Raw genomic sequence first — 17,907 nt, 5'->3', positions numbered from 1 at the left:
TTCCATTGTTACTGCACTGTAGGCTGATGTTGTTCTCAACTGCCCTAGAGTGGATTAAGCTTCGCATCATCATCTTGATTGAAGTGTAGCTTAATTGGCACGCTAAGACATTTTGAAAGCCTGCCAGCCACCTGGGAGCCTACGTCCTGTTTTTGAGAGCCCAGAGGTACTTTGGAGCCTGCATCACTTGAGCAGTTCTGAAAATGTTCTCCAGGCTTCGAGGAGTTAAGTGTACAATTAATTCCTCCGTGCTGTTTCTCAGGTTCTCACAGTTTCAGTTAATCTGCCTGAAGCCGTGATCATGGTAACATTTAAAGCTTAGTTTGTATAACTCTTCCACTAAGGCTTACTCACAGGCCCTAGACTTCAAGAATTGGGGTCCACGGATAGTGTGTCCACCACAGAAGCACGCTGGTGTCAACGGCTGAAGGTACAAGCACTAACACATCCCGGCCTGCGTCTCTTTAGTTACTCAGATAAAATAACTTTTCACTGTGAGCTTGGTGTTGCCGCAGGTGGCAAGGTGGGCAGTGGTCCAGCAGAGCTAATGTCAAAAACGCATTAAAGCCCATCAAAATGGTCAGGGGCAGGACCTAAAAGCCATAAAGCATCAATTAGCGGAGCGTGCGGCAGGCTGAAAGAGCAAACATAGCTTACGGAGACTATCTCTGACCTTCCTGTAACGAGGGAAGAGCTTGTGTGATGCGCACATTGGTCCTGGAGCGCAGCCAGCGCTCAGGCCCTCTGCCCCCACAGGACATCCCAGGATGTTCGAGGCTGCCTCTGCTCACGGCGGAGCAGGGATGTCCATCACACACCTTGAAGCTGCCCAGAAGACACAGTCTGTGCAGGCAAAGCAAAGGCAGCGTGGTGACCGCAGTCGTCGCCTGTCTGCGGTTCCTTATCAGCGAAACCGCTTGCCATCTTCATTTGTGTTCCCTCCCGCTCCTCCCCAGCCAACAACGCTCCCTCTTCATCTTCCTCCTCTCGAATCAGGCACTCAAGCAGGAGTGAAGGGCAGTACAGGGACATGTAGGTAGGTGGTCAGAGGTCACGCACCCTAGAGCCACCCTGGAGTTCTGGGAAAGCGAATCCACCTCCCTGTTTGGCCAGCAAGAGTGTGGCGGGAGGAACAACCTCCCAGGTGACCTGGACAAACTCCACTCTCTGGCCACCTATGAGGGTTGGGTCTGTGCATCTCTGGGAAGGGAGCTCAGGTCATCTCTCTCCCACTCCCGGAAGGAAAAAGGGGCTCAGAAATTGCAGAGGAGAACGTGCGTCTCAGCATGCCTCCTTCAAGGTATTTTTGGATGAAGAGCAAGGTCACATCTCCCCTTTGGGCTTGCGTCAGCCTAACACTAGAACAGGGCTCTCCAAAAGCCACCTTGTCTGCCCTCCTGTGCCCAGGGGTGCCAGTGCAAGGCCATGCAGTCACCACTTCACCTGAGTTTGCAGAAGCAAGAGGGTCATCCAGGACCCAGACCACCAGTTTTGTCTTCCCTCAGCCCCAGCTGGCCTCTTGGGCCATCTGCTCACCCCGCGTGGTCCCGCGCAATCCCTGGAGCTTCCAGAAGAGGCAAAAGCCGAAATGTGGAGGTGGCTGATCTTGGAGAGCCTCCTGGCAAGCGCGGCAGACGTGGGAGCAGCCAGTGCAAACACTGCGCTGTGAGCGGCTCAGCTCCACGGCGGCTTCCCTGGAAAGCAGCAGCCTTTCCAGCCGCCGAGTCCATTGGCGCCCTGCGGTGACTGCTCAAGCCCAGTTTCGAAGTCCCTTGAGCTCCCAACCACACTATGGGCTGCCAGTCACCTGAGACCCCGAGCTTTCCTCCTGTGGAAGAGTGGAAGAGATTTTCTCCTGCTTGATCAGGAAGGAAGGTGCCTCCTGCCATCGTGTCTAGCTGCACAGTAGTATTAGAGCCACCCAAAAACGTTTTAGCAGCCCAACATTTGGCAGCTCCTGCTGCGTTTCGGTGGGGGGAATGCTCAGAAACGAGTGATCGCTATTAGATGGCCTTTCCTTGCTGTGTCAGCATGAAGCACCACAAGCAACGCCCGCCGCCGGCGATGCTGTTTTCACATGAACTCTTCAAAGGTTTCCTTTGCTGCAGAGGCCAGTTCAGTGAAGCCACATCCCATATCGTAGGCGGGTGACTTTTCCGTCCAGCATTAATGTTGTCTGTTCAACCTTGGTGCCTACGGGCTGAGGTATTTCTGTAGGAAAATTGTCGTAAAAATGTCTGAGAAAGTGGGAAAAATGGGCTGTGGAAAATTCTGGTAACCCTCCCTCCTCTGCTGCCCGCCTGTGTTGAAACATGTTTTTGAATGTTGGTCCAGGTGGAGAAGGTCCTGTGGTCAGGGACGTGCCTTTGGCTTCACTGCTAGCTTCGGAAAACAACCTCCTTGATAGTTATCAATGTTTGTACTGGAGAGAGTCCTGAGAGGGGAGGATCAGCACCTGCCCCTGCCACGTCTGCTGGAGCAGATGGTGGAAGAGGGAGACACTGACTAAACTGGTAGGTGAAACCGAGCTGGAAATGTTTTAGATGCAAGGATAAGATTGCAGCAAATTGAATAGATAGTCTAAAAATTCAGGCACGCTTGTGTCCTGTCTCATAGGGCTGCGTGGCTGCCGGGTGAGGGACAGGCGGCCAAGGCAGAGGTTTTGCTGGAAACAGCGTGGGGGTTATGGTGACGGCGAGTGACAGTGGTCAACAGCGTCATGCGGTTGTGCAGAAGCAAACAGCCTGCTGGGGTGTATGGACACAAGCGTCACCTTGCAGGACATGAGCTGGGAAGAGAGGTGGAGGAGTTGGACATTCGGGGGGTGAGGGAGTGTAAAGAGTTCTGAGGAAAAAATGGGGTTTTGTTCAAATCAACCCTCCCTGTGCGCTGCCCGTCGTGGCAGATGGGATGGGGCCGTGTGGTTGGAGACTGCATGAGGGGCGAGGGAAGGCGTCTCGAGTCACCTTCCTGTGGCGTTTCCTCCCCCTGCCTGGTGTCCCGTGGGTTTTCAGGATCACTTTTCTGGCTGCAGGAGCGCAGACGGTTCCTGATTCATGTGGCTGGGGAGGTATCTTGTCTGCTTTGGGAGGAGGAGGAGAGCAGGAGCTGGCAAGCTGGCTTGTCCCCAACTTGTTCCCCTTTCCAAGAGCGGCTGTCGATCACAAGTGTGTGAGTCGGTCTGGGCAGAGCTGAAGGGATTCCTGAAATGTGCAGCAGAGCTAGCATTAAACCAGTTTTGGATAAATCCTTTACTCTTTTTACAGTCTTAATCTGTTCCAGCCTCGGCAGGTATATGATGCAGGTTGTGCTCTTACGAGGGCTGGGTTTGGGAGAGACTTAAATCCTTTATTGTCACTGGGAACAAAGTGGCTGTCGCCAAACCGGGCGTATTTCTACCTGGGAGCGACAGCCGCAGAAGCTCCATGGACATGCTGGGACACTTTTCTGAGCAGGGACACCTTGGTGCCTGTGTGCCAGAGGGCACGGCATGGAGAGCAAACACAAATCTGCGGCGGAGGTACAAAGGTCCTCATGGGCAAACTGAAAATCACCCTGGGGCAGAGATTGTCCCATTGGCAGGACCCTGCTGCATGGAGGCGGGCGCATCCCGGCACCAGGGCTCCGGAGCTGGCAGGGATCATCCTGGTGCCGAAAGCGGGGAATGCCTCGTCCTGGGGCTCCCCTCCATCGTTTGATCTCTGCCGTTGCTCAGCTGCTCGCGAGGGGATGTAGATAACAAACCCGCGGTTTATCTCAAGGAGCCCCGAAGCCCTGGCCAGGCTCCCTAGCAGATGCCCCCAATTTAATCCGCGGCTCCTCGAGATGGGCAAGCAAAGCTGCATCTCAACTTCTGCAACAAAGCAGTGGGAGAACCCAAAGCAGCTGTCCTAGCCCGCCATAGGTACATGCTAGTTGAACCATTGGAAGTTTAATCTCCATGTGAGGAAGAACTTCTTTACTGTGAGGGTGACAGAGCACTGGAATAGGCTGCACAGAGAGGCTGTGGAGTCTCCTTCTCTGCGGATCTTCCAAACCCGCCTGGATGCCACCCTGTGCCACGTGCTCTACGTGTCCCTGCTGGAGCATGGGGGTTGGGCTAGGTGATCTCTAGAGGGCCCTTCCAACCTCAGCCAGTCTGTGATTCTGTGATGCCCATTTGGGGTTTACAGCTCAAACGCTGCCAGAGTGAGAACCGCCGTTGCAGGAACCATCCCCAGCATAAGGGAAAGGGCCCTGCAGAGATGGTCGTGCTGTTAAAGACACAGCCCAGGGCATGTGTGTCTGCCCCAGCAAGCCTGGCCCCCGTGCCAGCCAACAAGGGGTGCCTGCCCAGGCAGCTTCCCCGAAGCCGGGGGACATGTGTGCTTTGCAGATGGAGCGCGGGGACCCCTGCACCGAGCGCGCGCATGGCCCAGCGAGGCTGTTTCCTCGCTGCAAACCCCCAGCGAGGCAGCTCGGCCGGGGCGCGGAGGCAGAAGAGCCGTGTTTGCCTGGCACGGGGCCTAAACGCGCAGCCCTGCCAAGCGTGTGGTGCAGAGGAGGTAGCATTAGCCGTGTTTTTCTTCTGTGAGTGCCCAGCCTTCCCTCTGCCTGTGCAGCAGAGATTGCACTGCTGCGGTTCATCCAGCTTTTGAGCCCCTTCTTCAGGGCTTCCGATGGCGCTTTGGGGCTGTGCATGGCAGAAGGGAGCTCCCCATCGCGCTCGTGGCCTGTCTCGCACGCAGCAGCGAACATGCCAGGTCTGGACCTGGTGTCCCTGTGCAGTGATATGAAGGTATCATTCATGGTCTAGCTGAAGGGAAGCTTTACACTGTTAGATATTTCAGTTACGACGACCACTTCCCACTTAGGGCTGTGCTTTAAATCATCTTGTAACTTCTGCAAAGACCCCGATCTTCTGGAATTTCACATGTGAAACTCAGCAAGGGTCCGATTTCCTTGATGGGGCAGATAATAAATGAGCTACAAAGCTGCGGCAACCTCTGCCATATTCATTGTGCTCCGTGTCTCCTCTGCCTCTGCATGAGTCCAAATAACCTGGCCAAGATGCTGTACGCTGGCTTTTGATGGAGCTGACCTTGCTGTGAAGAATGAGAAGGAATTCCTTTAGAAGGAAGAGCTTTGAGAGGGAGCACACTGTTTGTGTGGGTATAGAAAGCAGCAGAGCTGTGTTAAGTGCCATAAAGGCTCCAGCTTTAACGCCTGGATAGCGAGGTGACCGTGACCCTCGGCAGCCCTAGGAAGCTGCCGCTGCCCCAGGTGCTGTTCGCCAGGGCCAAAAACCTTCAGCTAAAATACCTGAAAGCCCTGAAATCCGTACCTACATTTAGAAAACATTTTGAGGATTTTTACTTTTTAACAATTCTGATGCCTTCAAAGCCCTTCTCTTTTTAATTAAAATAACTGGAGACAGCAAAGCCATTTATCTCCATGTGTCACAAACATCGCTGTACCTTCTAAGTGGCAGTTACAGGATAGGAAAAGCACACGGCACAAATTTGCTTGCAGCAGAACTTGCCATCCCTTTGGGAGCACAGAGAGCTTTTGAGGTGCTTAGCTTGATTATAAAACGGGTCTCTCGGTAGCATCTGCTTGGCCACCCTGAATCCTGATTTCTCTCCCCTTGGCTAAGAGCCAGAGATGCATCTCTTGATTTCAGAAAAACACTTAGTGCTTGCAGGTAGTTGGAATAAAGGGGCAGTGTAGGAACGAGAGCTAGTTAAGCTAAACAATAGTGTTGACCTAACAACAAATGGTTCTAAGTTGGCCAGGAGTAAATCTAGGTGGAGCGAGAAAGTTTCTATGAAGTAAAGCAGGGAGCTTTTGATGAGGCGTCCGATAAGACAGGACGAGCTAGAAACTACTGGTCTGTTGGGATGGAGCTGGCGCAGTTTCTGGACGGGGCTGTGTGGTCTGCGTGCTGGCGGAGGAGGCTGCTCCTGCCGTGATGCTCTTGGCGTTCCCACATCACGCACAAGGTCGGTGTTGGTCAAGGTCCACATGGGCGGTTGCTCCTCACGTAGAGGAATCCCAGGTGAACTCCTCTCCTGACTGTGTTTTATTCAAGCTGAACAGTCCTTGTCTTCTTTCTCACTCTTTCCCATTGACCCTTTTCTAGTTTTATTCTCCCTTTCTGCAGTGGCTGAGCAGAGCTGCAGGACGGTGTTCAATGTATGCATTTATTCCATGGCATAAGAAGATTTTTTTCACTGTCCTGCATGCCTTTCCCAGTCATTCCTACACAAAGTGTAGTGGTGACTGCTATACACAAAACATGCCAAGGCAGGGAGGCATGCATAGGGAATAGCCTTTATTAGGCCAAGAGACATAGTCTCCATCAGCAAGAACGCTTTTAGGCACACAAACCCCACTGCAGGTCTGGAGAAGAAGCAGAAATCTTCAGAGTGAAACACGAATTATTCTGAGTTTACCACAACTTTGTTACTCATGTGGACTGAGAGAGAAAGGCTACATGCTCCCCAGAGAGCAGAGGAAAGTGTTGCTGAAGGAGAAAAGTCAGCCTCCCTTTCTTGAACAGTTGTTTTCTTCTCTGAGAGTACTTCCTCCATGCACACACATTGCTGGTGTGGGGGACAGGGAGGTGCTGGGAGCGAGGCAAGGAGGAAAGGTAGAATGGTGCCATAAAAACAATATTGTCGCTGAACCCATAACTTCTAGTATTCAGGAGAACGGTGAATTATAGTTCCCAGGTCTGTCTTCTGAAGGTGTTTTGCAGGCTTTCCATGAGGATCAGCACTGCGAGATCAGAGTTGGTAGTGGCTGTTTTTGTTTGTTTGTTTTGTAAGAAATGCTGAAGAAATGCTCTGATAATTCATGACCTCCCTCCTTTCTGTAGCTGGGCACTGAGCTGGTGTTTTTGAGAACTGTGGCTCTCAGATCCCTTTCCTGAGTTATTTAAATAAAATTACAGCCCATTAAAGTGTACCTATGGTCAGAGGATTTTTTTCTCCCCATATGCATCACTTTGCATGTCAACAGTGAATTTTGGGGCTCAGACACTTCAAATGAGGACACTCTTCTGCAAATTCTTCACAGTAAAGATTGCCATGGAGATTCATCAACCCCAAACTCAGGCCTCTGAGTATTCACTCCCTTTCCCAGGTTGTGGGATGCCTGTGTTGAACCACACAGACCCTTGGGGAAATCCCTTGATATCTTGTTCCCATTATGAATGTTACCTGTTTTTTTCTTACCGTTTGTTTCCCATTGGTAACTATTCATGCACAGGTGCCCTTCCCCTCTGCACCAGTATTGTTCCCATTCCATTAAAGCCTTGGATGGGGAACGTTCCCAAAAGGCTATGAAAAGCCAAGCCTGCCTCAGTGACTGGGTCACCTCGCCCGAATGGTCATGTTCTCTTTGAAAGAACTCAACTAGCCATAAGGCAGGATTGTGCTCTGCAGTGTTCACCTTGTTCACCAAGTTGTCTCTTCCTGTGGCATGTCCTGGTAATTCTGGTCTTCACTGCCACATCCACCAAAGTACCTGAATCAAAAGCCAGATGTTCTGCTGGGTAAGTTCCCTTGACTACCTCCTGAGTCCTTCAAAACTCTGGTGTCACATTTGACACCTTCCATTCCTTAAGCAGCAAGGCTGATTTGAGTGATAGGTGACAGACCACGTGGCTAGCTTGACAGCTCCATGATTGAGTTCCTTTTGACCTCAGGGGTCTGCTGATGTGCAACCGTTCAATTTATTGATTTACTTAAAACCTCTTCTTGGCCTCAATATTTGATCTATTGTGGAGAGCGAGTGCTACAGGGCAAAATTCATTAGTGTTTGCAAAGCTCATCAAGATCTTCCATGAGCAAATCCCATCATATTTTAATATATTTTTAAATGTCACGAGTAAATTCTCATTACCCGTTGAAGAGATGAAGTAAACACTGTTTGCCAGACATACGTACGTATTGGAGCGGGTAAAGGCTGCAGCTTGCTTCATTTACCGCTTTTAGAACATTTTCATTTCACCTTCAACTCCCTGCCTTGACTCTGCTCCTGTGAATATGAGAGATGTGAGTATGAAGAACAGAGGACAGATGAGTGCAGCTGTAGGCTTTTGAAGTCAACAGCTGACGAAACCCGTTCCTGAATCCCTTCACCTCCAACTTGGCATGGTGGTGTCCCCCTCCAACGGTGGGTGCACCTTACTGCACATCCACCTCATGGATTTACCAGATGGGTCTTGGGCTGTTAGGGCCTGGGATTGTACATGTGTTTGCAGGCTCCAGGGGACTCCATCGTCACCCAAGGTCAAGTGCATTTCTATTTGGGTGGCATATGTAGCATTTTCCCCATGACTGTGGCTGCAGTCAGGCTCTCTCCAAACGCTTTGGAATTAACTTGCATTTCCCACTGTTTTTCCTGCCAGGATGTCAGGAGGAGACATGGCCAAACCCCTCCTGGGCCATCGCAGCGTGGAGGGGGACCACAGCATCGCTCCGGCCGCGGGCCGCACCGTCGGGGTGCTGGGCAGCGGGGATTTCGCGCGGTCCTTGGCCATCCGCCTCGTCTGCTCCGGCTTCAAGGTAGTGATTGGGAGCCGCAATCCGAAGCGCAAAGCCGGCCTCTTCCCTTCGGCAGCAGAAGTCACCTTCCAGGCCGAGGCGGTGAAGAAGACGGACGTCATTTTTGTGGCGGTTTTCAGGGAACATTACTCCACGCTCTGCGACCTGGCTGATGTGCTGGCTGGGAAGATACTGGTGGATGTTAGCAACAACACGGAGGTCAACCACCACAAAGAGTCCAACGCTGAGTACTTGGCTTCCCTCTTCCCTGCCTGCACCGTGGTCAAGGGGTTTAACGTCATTTCTGCGTGGACGTTGCAGTCAGGTGCCAGGGATGGAAATAAGCAGGTATTGTTATATTCTGGTAAGGAACAAACCTCCTCGCTGTCCCTCTGCAAAAGTACCAACCAGCTCAGCTCTGCTTCAGCCAACATCCCAAGTAAATAGTTTTAGGCTCAGGGAGATGTGGCCTGGGTGCTGGCTGTGGCATCCAGAAACCATTGCATGGCTGCTGCACTTCTTTGCTCAGAAATGAAGTACCCCCATGTAGTTTAGGCTTTGCAGTCTCTAGAGCCTCTGTGTAAGTGAAAAGTTTTATTTAATTACATATTTCTCTAAGCATAGACAATAAAGCAGAGTGGTGGGGCACACCTGAAAGAAAACCTGAGCAGGGTAGGGCTCTTTGGCAGCCACAGTCACTGTGCAGCTCAGGGGAAGAGTGTAGGCTGCACAGCATCCCTCCTCCAGCGCTCGTCCGGGGCAGCCCCGTCTCTCTTTGCCCTAGATGCATCTTTCTGTTCATTGCAGGTTCTGATTTGCTCCAATAACCAAGAAGCCAAGCGCATTGTCGCAGAAATTGCTCAAGTCATGGGATTCACCCCTGTGGACATGGGCTGCATGTCATCGGCCTGTGAGATTGAGAACATTCCTCTTCGCCTCTTGCCAGCTTGGAAAATCCCCATTTTTTTGGCTTTGGGGCTCTTCCTTTGTTTCTTTACTTACAACCTGGTGAGGCAAGTCATCCACCCGTACATCAGGGAGCAGAAGAACAAGTTCTACAAGATCCCCATCGAGGTGGTCAACACCACGCTGCCTTGCGTGGCCTACGTCATGCTGTCTCTCGTCTACCTGCCCGGGGTCCTGGCAGCCTCCTCGCAGCTCTACTACGGCACCAAGTACAGGCGCTTTCCAGACTGGCTTGACCAGTGGCTCCAGCACAGAAAGCAGATCGGCCTCCTGAGCTTCTTCTGCGCGGCTCTGCACGCCGTGTACAGCCTGTGCCTGCCCATGCGCCGCTCGCACCGCTACCTGCTGATTGAGACGGCCGTCAAGCAGGTAACGCTGCTACTCTGCACGTCAGCACCTGCACTAGTCTTGTCCCTGCATCCAGGTGCTGAGTGGCCTGGGTGCCAGGGCCTCTGCGCTCGCTTCCTAACGCGTGTGTGGGCCCGTGGGAATAGGCTGTTGCCTACCCATGCGCTTCTGTGCTGCGGTGGCACCCTGTGCACCAGGCATGTCCCCAGGGGACGCGAGGACCAGCAGTCTGGGCAGACCTTGCAATTTTTGTGCTCAGATCTAGGGTTGATTCCCCCAGTGCCATTGCTCCACAGGAGCGTACGCTGGTCTTCGAAGCCCACTTTGCCTGACATGTTGGAGACCAGTACAGAGGCAGGAAAAATGCCAGGAGGGTCAAAACTCAGTGCTGGTGGGAGCAGGGTTCCCCTCAGCTTTTCTTCCTAGGTTTTGGGACGTCAGTCTTTGCTCACACCGATGTTCATGATAACCTCCTGTTGCGGTGACCAAGTCATAACCCTTAGGGTTTGTCCTGCAGGTGTGTCCCTGTCCTCGTGTGCCTCCAGGACGTTAACAAAATAATGGTGACAACCTCATTGCAGGCTAAGAGAACAAGGCACCTTTATTGAACGAGGAAGTGGCAAAGCACTTCATGGCTTTATTGCGACTCTTGGCAGTGTTTTCGCACTGTGAGATTTCTGCCTGCAGATAAACAGCCCCGCGGCCAAGCACCGGCCGCCCTCCTCCTGCCCCGGCTCATTCCTGTTCTACCCGCTCCCTCCCGGGCTGGCACAAGCTCCGTGGTGCCGAGTGCCGACCCGGATCAAGGAAGTCAGCCTAGGATATTTCTCAAGAGCTTCCTTCCCTGTGTGGCCACACGGACACTAGTGCCATGCGGAGGAGGGCAGGGGCCGCCGCGGGCAGAACGGCTTCTTGCGGCAGCAGTGCCCGTTTGTCCCGTCCATCGGAGCAGCCCCGGCCTCTCACCTCCAGTCACAGCTCCACATCAATCTCAGGCGAGCGTCCTGTGCTCATTTCCCCTCTACCTCCTGTTTTCTACTTTGTTTAGTAAATTAAACCCATTTAATGGGATAAAGAAGATGGTTCTAATGTCGCTCTTTACTGTGCAGCATAAAACCCATCTTTGCTTCCATTAGCATGAACAATTTCCCCACCAAATGCACTTAAAACGAAGGTTATTAGGAGACTACTGCATATTCAAGCGTCTGTATTTGTTTTCATGGCTTTAAGCTGACTTCTTGCTCCAATTATCATTTCAAATGAGACTCGGGGGCTTGCTGCTCTGGCTACGGGCTGGGCGCGCTCAGCAGTTCTCCCCCGCAGGCTGCAGAGCTGCTCTAACGTGGGCAAGTGGATACGGAGCATCCTCACACCTCGCAGGTAGCGCCGGGGCCACCGGCAGCACCTGGTGCTGGCCCAGCAGAGCCACTTCCCAAAGCCACATGAGTAAGTGCAGGTAAAACTCAGTTCCCCTGCTCCTAAGCGCCCCGTTTCAACACAACTTTGTTGTTGTGCCAGGCTGTGGAGAAGAAGATGAATATCTGGGTAGAGGAGGAAGTCTGGAGGATGGAGATCTATATCTCCGTGGGAATAATCGCCCTGGGCTTGCTGTCGTTACTTGCCATCACTTCGCTGCCGTCCATCGCAAACTCTCTCAACTGGAGGGAATTCAGTTTTGTTCAGGTAAAGTTGACGAAACGGGAGCCGTTTCACGGGCAGCGGCCGGCACCAAGGACACCCGGAGGCCGCTCCACCCCCGGGAAAGGGGAAAATGCCCTGGCTGAGTCACGTGCAGCCGCGTGCTGATCCGCGGCAGGCGCTGCAGGCTGGGCCTCCCTTCGTGCAGCGGCTGAAATTCCTCCTCAGCCTGCAGGAAACTCAAGGACTGCCCACCGAGCTGGCGAGGCAGCTCCTCTGCATCCCCCCGCTCCCGCCGTGGGCTGCTGAGTAATTATTTACCCGGAGGAGAGCTGCCTCGCCGGGAAGGCTTGACCCAGGAGATCAGCAGCCCTCGGGGAGACGGCAGCCCGGGCTTTAAATCTGCGTGAGCGTGGATGGGGAGAGCATGTTAATTCCTGCCAGTGCGTCCCAGGGGAGGGCTGCAGCCGCCAGCACGCCGCATAAATTGCCCTCCTGGATTAGGCATCTAATACCGAGAATCCCAAATGAAGAGAAATGCTTCCTTGCTGCCTGGAGGGAGGCACCCCCTGTGCTCCCGCTCGGCTCGTGAGCTCTCCCGGAGGCCCAGATGCCCCCCAGGTGCTTGAAACCACCCCATGCGGCTGCTCTCTCCCCACCATTCCCACTGGATAGCCTGTTACAGGCCATACATAAATATATACACGTATATATATGTACACGTAATCACAATGCCATGGCAGCAAGTGCTGCTGCCCCTATGAGCACGTGTAACCAGCCTGTTGCGTCTGCCGGCTGGGAAGCGTTCCCAAGTCACGCGAAGGGCCCGTCGCGTCGGTGCCGCTCCGATGCGTGACACTCGGCTCCAAAATAGCTCTTGGCTGCCCTGCGTAGCGGCTGCCCATGTGGAACGGCCGACTCGCTCGACCCATTTCTGGAAGCGCAGGATGGAGCGTGGCCGTGGGACACCGGCTCCCGGCTGAGCGCGTGCGCGCTGGGAACGCGCTTTCCTGGGGAACGCCGCGGAATAAAAGCAGGCGTTGGCTTTTGTAGCATGTCAGCATCCAGATTCCTTTTTTTAAATGGGGAATCTTTGAAGCAATTTGCTCTGGAATAAGTTGGTGATGCACTGTATGAGGAAGTTAATGGCAGACACAGCTACTGCTCCCAGACTTAAGGGTGAACATTCACGTGGAGCAATGTGATTCCCCTGCTGAATTAGCACCCAGCGACACAACATTCCTGCATAATATCTGCAAATGCAAGAGGTGCAGCAAAGAGAAAAAGCACTTGGGAGGTCGAACAGCTGTGCATCAGAGCCACGGTGGCTCCCAATGCACGTGAAAACTGAAGAGCAACGTTTAGAGCCAAACGTTGCTCAAAAAACACCCGTCCGTGTGGCCATCTCAGTAGAATGTGCTCGTGTGCTTGAGAGAAGCTGCAGAAACAGCCGCTTCAAGGTTGGTCCCAAGCCAGGAAACCTTTTAGTCTTCTAATCTGGAGTGCTCTGGGGCTGCTGTTTTCCAGCATGTGCCCCTATACTGGTATCCTGGGAATCAGCTGCTCTCTTACAGTGTCCATCTGTGTTGGACAGGTCAAAAATCACATTTGGATTTTTCTAATCACAAAAATTTTTATAACAAAAATATTTTTATAGTAACTCCTGCACATATGTACATTGTCAAATTGGATATACAGTTCCCTTATACAGCCAGTTTGACTAAATATAGTCAAATTGGATATACAGTTCCCTTATATATCCAGTTCAGCTTAACAGAAAATATGGAGGGTCCAGAGAGTGGGTAATAGGAGTGATCTATGTGTAAGGGAGATCACAGGAGACATTTTTAAGGTTCCCTAATGATTTACAAATCAAATCTAATTCGTTGAGAAGTAAAAATTTGTATGATTGCCTTTCCCATCCTGCCCTGGCAAGTCCTCCTGGATTTGAAGGTTGCCTTGGCCTGGTTTCTGGCTTAACTCATGTGTAGCAGGGAGTAAAGCATCTGTCATCAGCCCTTTCTCGCCCTCCTGCCGAGGAGGTGAGAGCCAGCGCGGAAGGCAGCTCCGGCTGCCACGGAGCTCATGAGTTTGCAGGACTAACGGGAGCAGAAGTCAGGGATATATCAGGGTCAGGAAGCGGCATGTTGCTCCGGGCGCTGCACAGAGCTTCCGGAACGAGCCGCACGGAGCAGAGGCACCTTCTCCAGTGTGTCTGCCAGAGTCTCCCAGGTACCGAAAAGAGAAAGAAATGGAGCAGCCACATGGAAATGGTGGAAAGCCTGCACGGGGGAAATACCACCCGCACGTGGGCAGCCTTCAGCATGGACATGGTCCTCACATGCCCCATGCTGCAACGGTGCCAAAACCCCTGCCAGGGTAGCAAAACAGCATGGGCTATCTGCGCTAGCACTGGATTTGCTAGAGGAGCTGCCTGTGCTGTTTCGAGCTGCCACAGGGGCTTTTTGCCCATTACTTGTCTGGCTTCGTGTGCCCGCTGTCCTGCCATAGCGGTGCAGCTCACGAGCTCTGGCACGGAGCTCCGCGCGCTGCAGAGCCCCGTTTGGCCGGCCCTGCGCAGCCTGGTCGCCAAAGCTTTAGTCACAAGCTGGCACTTCCTGCCTCTTTCCACCCGGGGCTTTTTTCCTTTTTTTTTTGCCCGTTGCAGACAAGCTCGTAGTCGATAAATGACAGCAGAGCCGGGAGTCGTTTCCTCTGGGTAGGCACGTTGCATCTCCAGGCTGCGCTCACTGCGTACGCCAGCAAGCTTTAATTTTCCCAAGTGATGCAGATCTCGACCCTGTTTGGGTTTGCTGCTTGCAATTGCTCTGGGCTGGGGCTCCGATGGGGATTGCAGCGACGAGGAGGATGTGGCTGGGAGAAAGGAGCAGCCAGCACCGAGGCTCAATTCACAGGTCAGCAAGTGACTCCCAGTATAGCCCGAGTTACGATCGGGTACCAGGGACAGGGGAGTTCCCTGGCTTGCAGCAGGGTTGCAAGAGCTCCGAGACAGGCACGCGGCCGTATGTGATAGCCAAGTGCCTCCATCTGGTAGCCCGTCCTAGACATCTCCTCCCTCCCACTGCTCTGCATAACCAGCTCGGAAGGGCTGGGAAGTCTTCATCCAGTCTGCTGTCAGCACATGTCGCGTTTCAAAAAGTTGCCTGTTTTTTAAGGGATTTCCTAGCAAACAAAGAGCGGAAGGAACAGCTTCAATTGAGTAGCTTTCCCACTGAGACTCTTTTTCAAGAGAAAATGCTCAGTCCTTCCTCCCCTTTTTCTCCGCTCCCTTTTTTCCCAGCTGGTCATCCTTTCCCGGGCGTACTTTCAGGAAGAGTGTTTCTTGCTGCTCCCTAACTGGATGCAGCAAGCCAGGTGTTGCGGTTCTGGTAGTGCTCTGTGCTAGGCTGCATCTAGCCCGGACTTCTGAAGGTACCAAGTGCTGGCCCTCCGCTCCAATGCTGCAGCCAGGAGGGGACATGTCCTACCCACAGGTCACAGCAGCCAGGATAGAGCTGCCACCTCCAGAGGAGCATCCAGGAGCATCCCTGGAGTTAGGGGCTCAGGAGGCGCCGGGACGGCTTCACAGAGGGGCAGGGGCCACCTCGCCGCAGAGCTGGCAGCATCTTCTTGGAAACCCTGGCTGAGTTTTGCCCATCGCACTTAGATTAGAGGAAGAAAAATGCAGTCTGGTACATGAAACACTGCAAGCCACATTTTATACTATCAAGGAAACAAATATTTACAGCTTTCTCTGTGCAACATGGGCTTACAGGGGAAAAATGTGCTAACGGGAAGGTTTCTCTTTTGGTTTCAGTCCACCCTGGGGTTTATCGCCTTGGTGATCAGCACCCTGCACACGCTGACGTACGGATGGTCGAGGGCCTTCGACGAGAACCAGTACAAATTCTACCTGCCTCCCACCTACACCCTCACGCTGCTCGTGCCATGTACTGTGATCCTAGCAAAAGTGGTCTTCAGTTTGCCCTGTGTCCACCAGAGACTCCTGCGGATCAGGAGGGGCTGGGAAAAGGGCAGATACGTGAAGTTCGTCCTGCCCAGCGCAACAGGGGAGTACTCGAGCGGGGAGACCTCTAGCAACGTGTAGCAAAGCCCCTGTTGTGGCAGAGGATTTCAAAGCACTATCGACATTTCTATAAAGGTGTTTTCTTTTTTCTTTTTTTTTTCTCCTTAAACATATATATGTTTTGGTATAATTGTATGATGGGTAAATAATAAAATTTGGTGACTTTAGAGAATGGATTATCATGAAACCAGGTTAGACAGTGTTTAAACTATACTGCTGGTTTGCTTGCACAATTACTGCCTTAACTAGCACCACTGAAGCTGAGCTAGCAGCACTGTTACATGTGGAAAACCAAAGGGATACTGTCAGATCAGTCCCCTGAGAGGGTGGCTGGCATCTCTGCACTGCTCCTCTGTTGCTCCCCTAGCCACTCTCACAAATTTCAATGCTTGTTGGTTGTTTGGTTGGCTTTTGCCTTTGTTTTTCCCTAATGATACAAAAGAACACAGATTTTCAGGCCCCTTTGTCAGGGAAGAAATCCAGCCTCCTGCATCTGGATCAGCCAAGGCAGTGAGGTTTAGGAACATGAACTGTGTCTGGTTTTGGTCTCCTCGGTGAACTCCACAGCCAAATGAGAACAAGATCCGTGTTACGGAATATCCGCTGGGATTCTGGCAAAAGCATCCGGCAAGTCCAAGTAGTGCCTGTTTTTCCAAGTGCACCGGTGTTCCGGGTAGCTGTCTGCTGCACGTTTATAAGCTCTGGAAACAAATCACCTTTTCCAGCAGCACAGCAGCATTTGAAGAGGGATGTCCCCAACACTAATGCCTCTCCTCTGCACTGTGGTGCCTGCCTGGGATGACACCTGCTGCTCCCATATGTTCTGTTTTATTAAACCAAAGCTTCAGGCAGTATTTGATGGAAATACAGTCAAGATAATTATCAGAGAGACTTGCTGCTTCATGCAACTGCATGCAGAACACCAAGGCCTTCTGGCAGGCCTTCTATCAAATAATACTGCTAAGCTTTTTGAAAACATTATCTTCACCTGAACATTTCCACTTGTGCAAACAAAACAGCAACTTGCAAACCACTGGTTTCAGTAGCAGTGACAAGATTTTTGAATCTTGAGCCTTGGTCACAAAGAAAATACAGCAAATGTATATGTGGGGCATGGACCTTCATTGGCTTGCACCTTATAAAGTCACTTATTAGACTGCACAGCAGGTATCACATGCTGTTCTTCCAACTTTGCACCACCTTGGATGAGCTGCAAGGCAATGAAGAATTCCTTCCTAAATTCATTTTATTCCTGTCTCTTCCCACCCCTTCGAGCTCTCGTTCTTTATCAGAACAGTTCTTTAGTTTCGGGATGATCCACACCATGCAAATGGAGAATAGAGAGCTGCTCTTCACAAAAGCTGCCTAAAAGCAATCAGGTTGACACGAGAAGACTGCTGAGAAGGCCAGGCATAAGGACAGGGTTGAAATAGCCTGGTTGTCCTACAGTTAAGTAAAAGACACCACTCAGTGTTGGGCCTTGCTTTGAAAACAATGATGGCTGTCAGTATCAAATGAGGTCTGCTTGATGGGCAAGAAAGTTCCTGTTATTAGACAGACTAACATAAGTGGGAGAAACGGATCAATCTGGGGGCAGATCAGCCCTTCCAGAAGCCAGTGTTGCCTCTGTGACCGGGGTAATTTCTTTGTGGACAGAGAGAGGATTTTAAGAATTCCCTATCTAGCCTCAAAGCAGAGAGTAACATCCTCCCACCATTGCTCACACTGCCAGTGATGATACCGAGGAGTTTCAGTTCTTGAGGAAAGCTTACCCTGAAGTCTCCAAACACCGTGTCTTCTTGCTGAATACAAGAAGATCAGCACAAGGGAAACCCTAAGGTTTCACAGTCAGTCAGCTAACAATTTTGTTGCAGAAAGGGGACTTTTCCTGCCGTCCCTTTCAGAAAGTTGGTTATTCTGACCTCACCACCACAACCAGGCCCAGATCAGCAACCGATAAGAACACCCACCAAGCAGATGTATTTTAATCAGTAATATTTGCAGCTGAACAGTAGGTTAAGCTTCTGCATGTCTGTGAGAGTCTCACATGATGGGTATCATTCCACCCACTCCAGCATAACTCGCCCTGAGGAAAAATCGGGTTCAGCAAGCTTGTTGTTTCCACGCTCTGCTCCATTTCGTCAGCAGGCAAAGTGCAAAATGTCTGCACATTTTCTGGCTATGATGAAGCATTCAAATGCCTTTTCCTCCACAGCTAAGCATCTTTGCACTTCCCTAGGTCAGGCAAGACTACTGTTCCTTGCCAAAAGGAAAAAGGAGTGGGAGGCAGGGAATGAATATCCCCAAGGGGGAAGGTGAGGTCTTATGGTGAGACCA

At 51.9% G+C, this 17,907-nt stretch overlaps 2 protein-coding genes across 2 annotated transcripts in view; one reads left to right on the top strand and one right to left on the bottom strand.

Annotated features, from left to right (window-relative positions):
• LOC104580026 (glycerol-3-phosphate dehydrogenase 1-like protein) overlaps window positions 1-17,907 on the bottom strand; it is a 320,964-nt gene that overhangs the window by 90,238 nt on the left and 212,819 nt on the right. The gene's annotated exons all lie outside the window — the stretch shown is intronic.
• Window positions 8,397-16,018, top strand: STEAP3 (STEAP3 metalloreductase). Its single transcript, XM_010227453.2, has 4 exons — window positions 8,397-8,879; window positions 9,339-9,866; window positions 11,364-11,528; window positions 15,301-16,018. The coding sequence occupies exons 1-4, from the start codon at window positions 8,397-8,399 to the stop codon at window positions 15,589-15,591; spliced, it is 1,467 nt and encodes a 488-aa protein (XP_010225755.1). The 3' UTR covers window positions 15,592-16,018.

The sequence above is a fragment of the Tinamus guttatus genome, unplaced genomic scaffold (assembly GCF_059628265.1).
Source record: "Tinamus guttatus ecotype Peru unplaced genomic scaffold, ASM5962826v1 Tinamus_guttatus_pri_ptg000060l, whole genome shotgun sequence".
NCBI lineage: Eukaryota > Metazoa > Chordata > Aves > Tinamiformes > Tinamidae > Tinamus > Tinamus guttatus.
The sequence above is the reverse complement of the archived record's forward strand: the minus strand, read 5'-3'. Positions and strand labels throughout refer to the sequence as shown.